The sequence below is a fragment of the Plectropomus leopardus genome, chromosome 22 (assembly GCF_008729295.1).
Source record: "Plectropomus leopardus isolate mb chromosome 22, YSFRI_Pleo_2.0, whole genome shotgun sequence".
NCBI classification, from domain to species: Eukaryota; Metazoa; Chordata; class Actinopteri; order Perciformes; family Serranidae; genus Plectropomus; species Plectropomus leopardus.
The window spans coordinates 19,643,618-19,656,865 of NC_056484.1; the positions used below are offsets into that span (position 1 = coordinate 19,643,618).

A 13,248-nucleotide genomic window follows, 5' to 3' on the forward strand; every position below is an offset into this window, starting at 1 on the left:
AGGGACGCTCCTGGAGCTGTGCAGGATCTGACTGATGGGATTTCTCCAGAACCAAAATCTGACTCAACCAGAGGTGACCCACTGGGAGTCAACATCACACCTTTCATCAGCTGGTACTGTAACATTTCCAATGAGAGTCACACTAATTAAAGACCATCTGAAGCTTTAAAATACAGGAGATCTAGCCCAAACGTGGTGTGATTTTTGCCTAAGATTTTAGCAACTTTTCCAAGTTCTGTCTTCATAAATACATTTTTTTCACACAACTGCAATTCACCATAAAACATTTATACACGTGAAACTGATAGAGGGTTCCACTTCAATGAGGACATTGTCTGAACGTGTTTAAGTATCTAAATTATTAACACACACTGCAATAGGGCCTGCACTGCTTTCACAAGTAGGTGCACAAATAAATTAATAATTCTAACATTCCTTCACTCCTGACGTATGTATTTAACATGTACTTTATTTTCACCCCGTACCCTTTTTTTATTGCTTTTTTTATTGCGTCTACAATGTATTGAAACAACAATTTCTGAAATTGGTCCAGTATTGAGCAAGACAGCTGTAGCCAGTAGTGGTGAAAGAAGAATGTAACTACTAGGGGCATGTTCATGCTTTATTTATGTTCAGTAAATGTGCTTGTTTTTGCTGCTGACAGGCTCAGACTGTTATTATTAGTGTCTGACGACATTATGGAAAAGATCTCTACAGAGATAAACCTTTTTGTTAAAGAGAGAGTCTTAAACACATTCTGTCCTCTTTCCCCTCAACAGTTAACAGCACCATAATCGTGCTGGGCGTGTTGACCTTTGCCCTGCAGCTGTGTTTAGTTCTGTTCTTCATGCTGAGATGTTGGAGATTTGACAACAAAGTGCGCAAGAATCTCAAACACCCAGACACTGTTAAGAAACTCATAGGTGAGCATTCACTGTAGTGTGCTGATAGTTCTTGTTCAAATTTTACTCAAATTTTACAAAACAACAAAGCATCAATGTCAATCGTTATAATCAAAATTTTTCTTTTCTTCTTTCTGAGAAACATCTCACAAATTGAGAGGCAGGATGCAGCCAATATTACATATCAAACTTTTATGCATGAAACTCTCCTGCAAGGCTACAAATGTTGATGGCAACTACTTTTGTACAAAACAGATTTACTACATTTTGATTTTGTAGCATATTTTGTACCCATATTAGTTAGAATTTTCTTCTGTTTATCTTTTTTTTTCAGCTGAATGATTTCAAAGAAATCTTTTCTTTTCTGTTCCCCAGCCCCCTCATCCATCTACCTAGACATTCATAAACAGGCCAGCTATCAAAAATGGGATGACGATGTTGCTTCATCACCTGCCGTGTCTGCGGCAGAACTGAACACAAACTCTCTGTTTGCACCTTCCATACCCTGGGACCTTCTTCAGCGCTGACAGCCTCCCAATACTTTACGCTTTTAGCGAGAGTAGACAAAATTGTGAAGATTCAATGTTTACTTTATGATGAATATCTTGAATACATCCTTTTTAAAAAATTAAAATTTACATGTAATGCAATAATGTGTCCATTTTAAACAGTAAGTTTTTTTAGAGACCTCTGATATTTTTTCATTGTTTCAGTAAAAGAAAAAAAAAGTTAAAGCTGCATCGGTTAATAATGTTTATCAATTAACAATTTTTCATAATCCCCCCCTTGTAAACTAGTTTTCAGGTCATTTTCTTTTAGAAATGTCTTACATTTCGTGGGACATTTCTTGCCAAGTTTGTCATTTCCTTTTCCCCTTTGATTTTCAATGTCCAGTGTTTTGCTTGCAAGAGTATCATCTGAAAAGTTTGTGCAGGAATCTTAACTGCAACTTACCCCAAACAGCCATGAATACAGCAAAGAAAACAGTTGCCCCGTTGTCAAAGAGATGAGTGACCTGAGAAGAAGATAGGAAGTTGATAAGATGCTAATAAATTTAGCTGAAGTTCACGTTTAATATTTAGCATCAGTCCCTTACATTTTCTAAATCAAACACACCATAATTAACTGTCATTTAGTGAGTGTAATGTGCTTTATCATTTAAAGCAGACGTTACTGATGCACATAGTTCTCTCATAACACATTTTGTTCTGATGTGTCGGGAACATTTTGTCCCGTTGCTGTGGTAACAGTACCTTGGCGTAGATGCAGCTGTCTGACAGTCTCAGGTAGGGGCAGTACTGGTCACAGATGGGGCACATGATGATGTCGGTGGCCTGGCAGATTTCTTTACTGGAGAAAAATACAAAGTCCATCAAACTCTGGTAAAGTCAGTATGACAACACAGTAAAACCCCAAACTGATGCAACTTTGAGCTTTCTGAAAAAAAAAAAAGTAAGCAGGTACAACCCGCATGTGTGTGTTTATTAGTTTTTTAAATCTGAATCGTGACAGGGTTTTTTTTTTATTCTGCCGCACTGCACAGTGTTTTAGACTGTCTTATAAAGTGATGACAGAGCGCATTTGCATTTACAGCTAAAGCATTTACTTTAACCAGAGAGTCCTGAGTAAGTTTAATTTATTTTATTTCATGTAACAAGCATCCAATACTAGTAGATACAAGGGACAATTTCACACTCTGTTGCCTTATCTGTAGTACCAAATTAGTTTTGCATTAAGAAATAATGCAAATTCTTTCATTCAATAAACTGTCCCCATCATTTGTACTTAAACAGATTGGCCTTTATAGCCGATGGGTTCTGAGTTTGGTAGTTATTGTGCAGCATAAACTAAGGCTTGTTTTCCCCCCAGAAACTCTTAGAAAATATTTTTCAAATACTGCAAATATAATACAGCTTGTAGCTCTGGGGACACGTATTTTTATCAGGAAAGAGAGGAGGTGTGTTTACCTGACCTGGCAGTGCTCCAGAGTGAAGAGGCCATAAAGGAATACAAAGAGGCCGACCAGAGCTGCAGGAAACAACATCCCTGTGTACCAGCCGAGCCAGGCAAAGTACAGACCGATTTTCTCCCCAAAATACCTCCTAAACACAGCAGAGCATAAGAGAAAATAGTTCTTTAGTTTGAATATCCGCCATAATACTTTCATACATTAATATTTAAAAAATTGTATTTGGCAAAACAACTGATTATATTCTGATGGATTAAAATGAAGTTTGTAGAGAAGCTGTGGAAAACTGTCACATTAAACATCCATATAAGTCTGCTTCTCTGATCTGACAAAAAATAAATCCTGAATGAAGATATATTACTGATATTATTACCTGTTCTGATGTTGATTTTTAAAGGGCCATTTAAACCGCTATCAGTGCCTGGGTGTAGTTACCTGATGAGGTCCAGCGGTTGGTACTTGTACCAAACCCCCCACCAGGCCCAACACTCATACAGCAGGTGTCGATGGTTTTCAGCTCCGTGAGTTCTGATGGAGTTTTTGCTGTGATAGCTCCCCTGTTGAAGTCCACACACACACACACACACACACACACGGAGAAACATAATCTTTGTCCGATGTGTATTACTAGAATATCAGCACACCGCACAGAAAGCAGTTATGATTTAATAACAGGGGACAGAGTTTAATTAATGAATGGCTCTATGGAGATCAGCCACATTACCTCATGAAGAGGAAAAGCCGCTTCGTATGAACTATTGCTCAACAGACGATTAAGCCCTGAAATCAAAAACAGAAAGTCATTTTATGGGTTTTCTAGATGGTATTTTTTTCATTACCTGCAAAATGATTTAAAAAAAAAAAACACACTTAGGGACGTTTACTAATTTCCAATCCAACGAAATGCTTTCTCAAATATAGACACAAGCATACCATTGGGATGCATTAGCACGATCGCATTGTTCCTTCACCAAAAGCACTGGTTTCAGATCTTGACTCAAAACATATGCCCCACTTAAAAAAAAACGTCTCATTATCATTCAAATAATCTGTAAGTTTAAAAAATGGTAATGCTGTTTATTCTCTGCACACACTGAATACTTTATCTCACATTCATTTTCCTCAGATTTAACACATTTCTAGGATTTTTCAAAATGCCCAGAGAAAAACTCACCCATTTTATTTTTACCCTCCTCATATTTGACCCGCTGGAGGATGTGGTGGACGATGCGACTTCTGGTGGCATTGTTGAAAAACGTGTCTTTGTTGTGGATGATGAAACTGCAGAGAAACGAACCAGTTATTACAGATCTGTCAGTGGCATTTCTTATGTGTGTTATATGAGTATATATGAGTGTGTGTGCAGCGTGTCAATTTATATGAGAAAGATAAGAAAGGAATTTCAAGTGGCAATAGTGAAAAAGAGGAAATGGAAAATGTCCAAGGCACCAGTGTATGATAAAGTTGAGTCATTCCTCAGGGTAGAGTCTTTAAAGGGCTGTTCTGAAAAAAACTTACTGATGTATCCTTGATCTACAGAAGGGGGCGGTAAAGCTCTCATTCTCCTCAAGGTCGGGCAGAGTGTCGTTGTCAAACTTCATGGGCTTGCGGGGAAGCCAGCCACGAAACTTGTTGATTCGCTTTTCCATCCTGCAAGTGAATTTTCTCTTAAAGCTGCTAGTGCAAAGTTTTCTTTGTCAGCTGATCTCATGCTCCGTCTTTACTGGTAAACTCACCTGCTCATGAACTTGTGCCGTCGATGCATGTAAAAGATTTTCCTCCTGGAAAATACAGGACATTGGGACAACTTTAACTTGACCTTGACATGTGACTACCAAACTCTAAGCAGGTCACTCTGGTGTCCAAGTGGACATTTGTACCAAAGTGAGGAAGTTTCCTCAAGACCCTTTTGAGTTTTCATGTGAGAATGGGACGGACATATGGTCATGATGACCTTTTCGTTTTACCACTAATATCTTATCATTTCATAGCTGAGTACAAATGGATGTTTTTGCCAAATTTAAGGTTATCCTCAAAGCATTCTTGAGATATCATGTTCACGAAAATGGGATGGATGTATGGTCACTATGACCTTTCACCACAAAATCTAATTGGATCATCACTGAGTTCAAGTGGACGTTTGTGCCAAATTTGAAAAAATTCCCCAAAGGCCTACTTCAAATATCACATTCAGGAAAACAGCACAGACAGATTCTAAGTGTTTATTGTCTCACCTAAAAGGCATGCGGATGTTCATTAGCTCTGCGTAGCGACAGAGAACATCCCACGGTGCGTGTAGCTTCAGAAAAATCACATCACTATTTGTTATAGAGGCCTGTGAAGAAACCAAACACACACATACACTATTTTATTTTAGCGAAAAAGATAAGATATAGATCAAATAGAGCAAACTACGAATATCATCTTAGTGCAGGCAGCGGCATCAAAATTTATTCAACATTAATATATGTTTTGCTCTGTTCTGCTCTTCCTCACCTGTTTGTTCTGTCTGACAGAGTAGGAGTAAGTCTAAGGGTACATGAATCAGGGATAACTGGAAAGAGAGCTAAATATAACAAAATGACTCCATGCAAGAAACACACACAAGCAGGCTGCAGAAGGAGACAAGAGGTATTGTTTCACCTGCATGTTGTAGATAATGATGACCTTGATTCTACTGCACTGGCACATAGTGCACAAGGTAACACACACACGAGTACACACAGACAGATCACAACATCCACATTTCAAACTCTTTCAAGTGACACTTTTGCTAAATAAGAAGCAGCAGGGGAGAAAATTGCCATCAGCACATTTGTTTGGGCTCTATGAGTGGTGGCTCACCAATGAGCGCCATAGCAGCTCTCTGCCATCAGTCCTTATAAGGCCGGGGCACAAAGGCTCAGAGCATTTTTAAAATTCAGCAATCTGGCCATTGAGATTACTTGCATTATGGGACTGAGCATTAAATTGCTTCTTCACACAAATTGGTATTGATGTTGCTCATGTTACACACAATGAATGCAGCGGCAGGTTTGCCAAAGTAATCACTGAAGAGCTAATTTTCTGTCAGTGCAGGAACCTACCAAGCTCCAGGTTAATTTTGCAGTCATCAGTTTTTCAAAGACGTGGATATTTTTGCTGGGCACCATGGCCAGAAAGGGAAAAATCCAGTGGTTAAAGCTTTTCAAAGCCTAATAATTTCTGACTCTCTTACAGTACATGCCACTGCAAATTGGGCTAAAATATCCAATTTTAAAGCTGCTTTAATCAATATTCTTATAAAAACAACAAATGACTATGCCTAATGTGAAATGTGTTGCTTATAGCGATGAACCCACAGAGAATTTTGATCAGTCTGCAGCTCTTCACACCAAACTGCTAATATATGGATTTTAACATAAGGCCTGTATTTACATGATGTATTAGTTTAACCCTTGTCAACATAATTAAATATAACCAAGTGTAAACAATTGTGGGCGCATGGTCACAATGACCTTGACCTTTGACCACCTAAATCTAGTCAGTTCATTATTGAGCACAAATGGATATTTGTGCCAAATCTGAGATTTCTTCAAAGTCTTCTTGAGATATTGTATTTATGAGAAAGGGATGGTCGTATTGTCACATAGACATTTATCGTTGACCAGTAAAGGTTAATCAGTTTAGCATTGAGTCCAAGTGGACGTTTGTGCCAAATTTAAGGAAATTACCTCAAAGCCTTCTTGAGATATTACATTCACGGAAATGGAATGAACAGACAACCTGAAATGATGTTTTAGCTGAACCCCTTTAAATATCATGAAATAAACAGCAAGTGTAAAAAAACTTCTTTACCTCCTTTTCCATCTGTAAGCCCTCTGCACGGATGTTCCGCTCAAATATTTCCCTCTTCTCTGACTGCGAGCTGGACTTCCTGTAAACCAGGATGTAGTCAATGCGACTCTTTCCATCGCTGAAGCAAAGGCCGCTGGACTTACTTCTCCCCTGACAAATAGACGACAAACAGGGAATCAGGATTGAATTGTAACCGGTCATTCATCTTTTATCATGGATGGATAAGTATGTGGGTGTTAGCCTAGATCTGGATCATTCTTCTCTGGTATTTCACATATTGCTGACATAACCCTTTGTCGTCACCTACTGGACCAGCAAGCCTTTGTAATAATTTTTGATTTAAAGTGCAGATGTAGATTTTTTGTAAAATGAAGGTCGTGTGCACAGATGTTTTTTAATGGAGGGGGAAAAAATCACTATTTCAAAGATATCTGCATAAGTTTAGTCAGGGTCCTAGTGTCACTACTGACCTCTGGGAGGCCTGAATCAGACTTTGTGTTGTCTTCAAGGATGCTGCTGTTGGTTCCCGGGTTCAATAGCGTGGAATCGTCATCTCTTGAGGGGCTGCTGATGCCCTCCGACCTTTCTCTCTCAAGCAGCACATTAACATCCTTTACAGCTAGGGAGGAGCAAAGCATATTTAAGTAAAAGTACAGTAATACTATAATGAATGCTTTACAGTTACCAGTCTGCTGAATGAATACGCACACTCCCAACAGTAACGCTAGTTTTTTTTTTAAGTCATATTTCAGGCCAACTGCTGACAATAACTCCAATATTCACTCTCACTTTTGGTTTATTTTGATCTCAACCAATGTCTGTAAAAATATCTGGCTTTTGTTAGTCAGCTAGCTGGAAACTGAAACAAAATAGTGAAGTTGCAGACTATAAAATGATCTGAAAGTCCCTAATGGTAATGGTGTTTTTTTCCAGGCTGTCCTCATGCATTGTTTGCACCTTCAAAAAGTAATGCATAAAAATGTATATAAAACCAACGTAATTAGTAATTAGTGAATATACCATGTGATTGGTGAAGCTGCGATCAAGTGACCCATGCACTGACCGCTGTAAAGAAGGAATTAGCATAAAAACTGAAAGTTTGTGTTAGGGGGCAAATTTGGGTAGTGACTGGTCAAACAACAAAAGATGTTCCCCCAGGAGACCAGTGTTTGTGTCTTGTGTAAAACTCAATAAACTTTGAGATAGTTTAAGATATGCTTGTTTCTTTTCCTAAACCAAACCTACGTAACTTTATCCTAAGCACTTAACCTTCTGTTAGGTACATAATATCATTTGTGGGGCATCAATTCATAAGATATATCAACTATTATATGAGGACACATTGTTTAATCATAGAAGTCCCTCATTCTTTGGTACTTGCTTTCATTTTTCCTTTTTCCAATTCATTTCAGCTGAATGTCACAGTTCCTCTGAGTAAATTAGAGGGTTATTCCGATCATCTGTCGTGCAAGGTGTGGAGACTGACTCCTTAGTTGGAATTTAGAGCAGCTTGGTGCATTTCTCATCTGGGCCAATCAGGGTGTGTCTACGCCCTTTCGTAGGTATTAAGAGAGGTGAGGAAACAGACGTTCAGGGCATTCGGCTCCTTCCTCAGTCTAATGCAGACCTCATGTTAGCAGACATTTTCAGTCAGAAACTCTGGTCTCTCATGAAACTGTTGAAACGTCTTTGCTGTCTTTTTCTGTTCTGTTCGAAGGTGATTTTGTGCGCTCTGCTAAGGATATTAAAGAACCCATACACCCTTGGTCACCTGCATCTGGGCAGTTCTTAGTGTTTTTGGGCAAGAGTTTTGGCTTGCCTAGCACTCACGTTAAGCCAGTTTTTATTTATTGGTTTATTTCATTGACCCAACAAACCCCTACCTCCATATATGAAAACATACATGTTTTTATTACAGACACTTTTTTAACCACTGAAGAGACATTTGTTTATTATTATTAAGGAGTTTTTTTCATTGTGAATCCTCTTGTAAAATTTGTCTTGGTGAATATATTTTATTATGAGGATGGCAACTTATTCTCATGCTTCTTTCTGACTAGCTGAAAACTAGGAAACCACCTCACTATTAAAGTAAAATTTGTTTTCAGAGCACAGTGCTTCAAGGTAGAGGTTACAGTCTCTTCATTGGACTCAGCCTCCATTTGCACAGAAAAACACAAGGCACTTTACAAAATGAGGGAGAGACCAATTAAAAAGTAGACAGGGATACAGATTCTTTCTCCGTGACCCAGCATCACCTTTTCGTCGCCTGTTACTCGAACATCTAGGCTAAGGTTTCCATACAAAGCACATCATGGAAATGGTTTTTAATACACACACAATGTCATATTCTGCTATTAGGTGTCAAGTAGCTTTTTTTGCAGGCATCATTAGCAAGGAAAGAATCTTCCAACTCCCTTGGTGCAGAAGGTGACCAGCTAATCTACCTGGAAGCTGTAGCTGCAGCTTATCGATATATTAAATGTTAAGTTTTGTATTCTCACAAAAAACAAGTTATCTTTACTTAAAAATCAAAGCTTTACTTAATATTTTTGAGGCAATGAGTTGATTTTTTTTTTTTAATAAACCCAAATATAATATAAATAAGATAAGGTTTTCCAGTGTGCTGGCTCTCACCGAGGGGAGGCACATCATCCTGAGTGCTGGAGTCCGTGGCTTTAGACGAGGACTCCTCCATGATGTCTGCCTTCCCAGAGGAGGGAAAGACGAGAGGTCTGTCCGCTGCCTGGTAGCCTGAGGCTGCGGGCTGCAGCAGGACTCTGCGTCGGTGGGGGCGCCGCCGCTGGGGCTCAGACCCATGTAGAGATAAACTCACACCTATAGGACACGAAAAATATTTTATCAAACTCTGTTTTTTCATGTTTTGGAGTCATTCTAACTAAAGTAACCCTCTGTTACTACTTTCTTTTTTACTCTTTTGTGATTTATTTCGTGCTCTCATAGTAAACACACAAAGGTGCAAAATAGAAAAAGTGAAAGAAGATCTCACAGTGACTTCTCAAAGCCACTGATGCCATCAACTAGACAGTTATTGACTGAGTTCTTGTCTTGATCAGTCAACCTATAAACCACCAATGATCATTTCATTGCGGTTGAGCAGTAACAACACTCTTTCAAATCTCTTTCACACAAAAAAATACTGTCAGCTCATTGGTCACGGGTATGTTCTGTGTTGTGACCACTGACACAAGATCTGTGCCTCCAACCATAGATCTGTATCGCAGTCATAAGTTCCGTTCTAAGAGTGGGTTTAAGATTTTCTATTTGAAAACAGCGTGGTTTATGCCTAGAGGACTAAAATTTACCCGCAAAATGTTAAGTCACCTTTTCATATCAAAGTGAGACTGTTCGACCAGCATTAAACCAAGGGACTTCTTTCACAAAGACAATGTGTGAGAGCGCAGCACAGTGCATGTAAATGCAACATTGATCGATTTTCACTTTGTACTCTTTCCCTGCCCAAATATAGGCAGGTTTCTTAAATGCTGAAAATCCTGTTAAAAACAGGTGACTCCATTGTGATTGCCAGTAGACCAGAGCCGTGTACACACTGCTTTTTTTTTTTTTTCTTGGTGTATTACGGTCATGGACAAGCCAGATAACAGATTAGTAAACAACAGAAAGTAGCATGGAGGCCAATGAAAATATTACATTGGTTAAATCCTTTTTTTATATACCTTACTTTTTCGGTCTCTCTCTCAAACTTGGTGCAGACTCAATTTTGAATGATGTTTGTCTGGAAATGATTGTGACAAAAGCAGTAAGAGTCAACCAAAAAACCCTGGTTTGTTGGCTATGGCTATTGAAGAAAAATGACAAAACGTAGAATGAAGAAAGAAGAAGCAGAAATAGAGTAAGTTGGATAACGTAAGAGAGAAAGATGTGTGAAAGTCAGAGGCAAGACCCAGAAAAAAAAGAGAGACAGTGTAGTAACTTTTATCTCCTTAATAAGGATTAACCTTGAAAGACCTTGAAAAGAATCCCTCCACAGGAACACACAAGCTAATTGGGTCTATTTGTCAAACAGACTTCATCCTTTGGGGGTGAGAAATTATTCAAAGCTTAGCAAAACAGCTTAAATCATCTATCTAAATATGTCTGTATCTCTTACTCTCGGTTCTCTGGAGAGCGAGAAGCCTTCAGTGGAGGTGGGTGGCTGTCTTCGAGGTCTGCGTGCTGAATTTTGGTTTGTGACATGATAGGTGACTCAGCTAAAAATTTTCTGCTGAGCAGTAGTAGTGGGGACAGAGATAGAGGTTGGGGAAGCATCCTGGCTCTTCATCAGTCGTTGATGCTTAGGAACATTGGAGTCTATGGATGCAGCTAAATAGAAACGCGATAAATTTCATGCCGGTGAAAAATCAATGCTCGGTGTCCTGTTCCTTTACTCGGAGTGGTAGTAAACATTTCACTGCACTGGGGTTTTACTATCTCACAGAAGCTCTACAGCTGCAAAGATAAAGTTGATAAAACATCCATTGCAATTAAATTTTACTTTTTTTTTCATAGGTTGATAGTGTTTATTGCACTGCACTGTATGTTGATACAAAAGAGCCTGGTAATTAAAAAACACTTATGACAAGACGCTTATTCAGAGTGCACTTCTTGCACATACTCTACATGTATGTATTGACAATAGGGATCAACTGCACTAACTCACAACCTCAGCTCGCCGTATTCAAGACGCTCACCGACACCATTTCCTCCACACGCACAGCACTCCCAAACCAGTCTCATTAAAAGCGGAGAGAATTGCTTACTATAAATATTGGCTCTCAAAGGACTGACACACCACATATTAGCCTACATCATGCCGCTGCGCCGAGACAGTGGCCAGTCAAACAATGTATCCATCAAACTTTAAAGGCTCTATGGTACGTCTGTAACCTGAGCCACAACTGAGGACACATGGTCCCGCTGTTCTGTCAGCACACACAGCTGTCCTCTGCAGAACTGAGGTACAGTTAATAAAATTTAAGGTGTTGAATCTATTTAATATGAGATTTATGAGTTTCAAAAAAAATTACCCTTTAAAACCTGGATTGACATCATTTTTCTTGTGCTGCATTACAACACCTTTCACTAACATTTAACCCTTTGAAATGTGAGCAAATTGGCTTGATTTCTTTTTTAAAAATGGCCAAAAAAATTACATGAAATAACAAAAATTTACAAGAAAATTACCTGAAAATAACCAACAAAAACAAATGTGAAAATTTCTGGACATTTTTCCATAGTGATTATATCATATATATATATATATATATATATATATATATATATAAAAAAATATATGTGTGTGTGTGTGTGTGTGTGTGCGTGTGTGTGTGTGTATATATATATATATATATATATCAATGAAAAGCGTGTTTAAATGATGTGCCGATGTGCTCTAAGGGTTAATAACACTTATCAGAATGCAAATGCATTGCGTGTTCAACCTTTCAGTGTTTGTTGTCCTCACTCATCCTCGCAAAAATGCAAATCCAGACTCCACCACAAGCACACAATTGCCTACTTACACAATGGTCATAGCATTTGTCCACCTGACAAACATGTAGTCACATACAGTGCAGACGCATTACAGACCTGTTTTGGTGACCGAAATAATTTTGTTCAGTTCAGTTTAAAGAATTATAGTCCACAGCTACCTAATCCAGTCATTACCAGTGTTTTTTTGCAGCTCAAAAAGACCAACAGAGTGAGTCTTCTCTTGTAAAATGACCCAGCTGATCCCATTATGTCAGTGTCACAAGTCTGATTCTTCTTTCATGTACAGTGTATCTTTATCAATAATTTAAAGCCATCACCACAATGCTGTTGAATCAAGACCTCCAGTATTTGGAGCAAGTAGCTCATGAAAATTTATCTGTGCAGAAGTAAGTAGGTTATGTCTGTCAGATACATATTTAATCAGTATTTCATATCTCATGCTGGTTGCAGCCAGTATTTCTCTCCTCTCAGTCAACAGAAGGTGACTGCAGATCTCAAGTACATGGTTAAGAGTGGGGTTAGGTACTTAAGTTTACAAATATTGAAAGGGATACCTAAATGGGCTGGGGACTGAAAGGATCTGGATGTAATGAATGGATCTACAATGCATTTAAATGTAATAAATAACAATAACATCTGGCTTTTTAATGAAATGAGAATGCACATGATCAGCATTCATACCCGGGTTAAATGACTCTGCAGCAGACACAGGTTTTCTCTGGCTCCAATCGGCATTGATGGGAATGCAACACCCCGGCGAATTTAACCAGCAAGATGCAATGATGTGTCGTCACTAATTATCGTCTGAATCCTCCTAAGCAGTGCTTAAATACAGATCCAAATACATCCGCACCAAGTTTGAAAGATAGACTAAATAAGTAAGAGATATCTATGAGAAGAAACCACTGAAAAGTTTTCAGACTTCTGTTCCTGCTGCTGTGTACGGTTTACCTGTTCTTCTGCCTGTCCGCGACATCACACGGACACACCAACAAAACAAACACAAACACAAAAGCTGACAAGAAA

At 38.6% G+C, this 13,248-nt stretch overlaps 1 protein-coding gene across 1 annotated transcript in view; it reads right to left on the minus strand.

Moving 5' to 3' along the window:
* Positions 1–13,248, minus strand: part of LOC121961204 (anoctamin-4-like) — a 44,320-nt gene that overhangs the window by 13,025 nt on the left and 18,047 nt on the right. The window contains exons 4-15 of the mRNA XM_042511097.1: positions 9,346–9,546; positions 7,179–7,327; positions 6,709–6,858; positions 5,106–5,206; positions 4,608–4,652; positions 4,390–4,521; positions 4,046–4,152; positions 3,596–3,651; positions 3,307–3,428; positions 2,870–3,004; positions 2,156–2,252; positions 1,857–1,917 (exon numbers count right to left, since the gene is read on the minus strand). Of these exons, the coding sequence (XP_042367031.1) occupies positions 1,857–1,917; positions 2,156–2,252; positions 2,870–3,004; positions 3,307–3,428; positions 3,596–3,651; positions 4,046–4,152; positions 4,390–4,521; positions 4,608–4,652; positions 5,106–5,206; positions 6,709–6,858; positions 7,179–7,327; positions 9,346–9,546 (1,356 nt within the window). The remainder of the gene's footprint in view (positions 1–1,856; positions 1,918–2,155; positions 2,253–2,869; positions 3,005–3,306; positions 3,429–3,595; positions 3,652–4,045; positions 4,153–4,389; positions 4,522–4,607; positions 4,653–5,105; positions 5,207–6,708; positions 6,859–7,178; positions 7,328–9,345; positions 9,547–13,248) is intronic.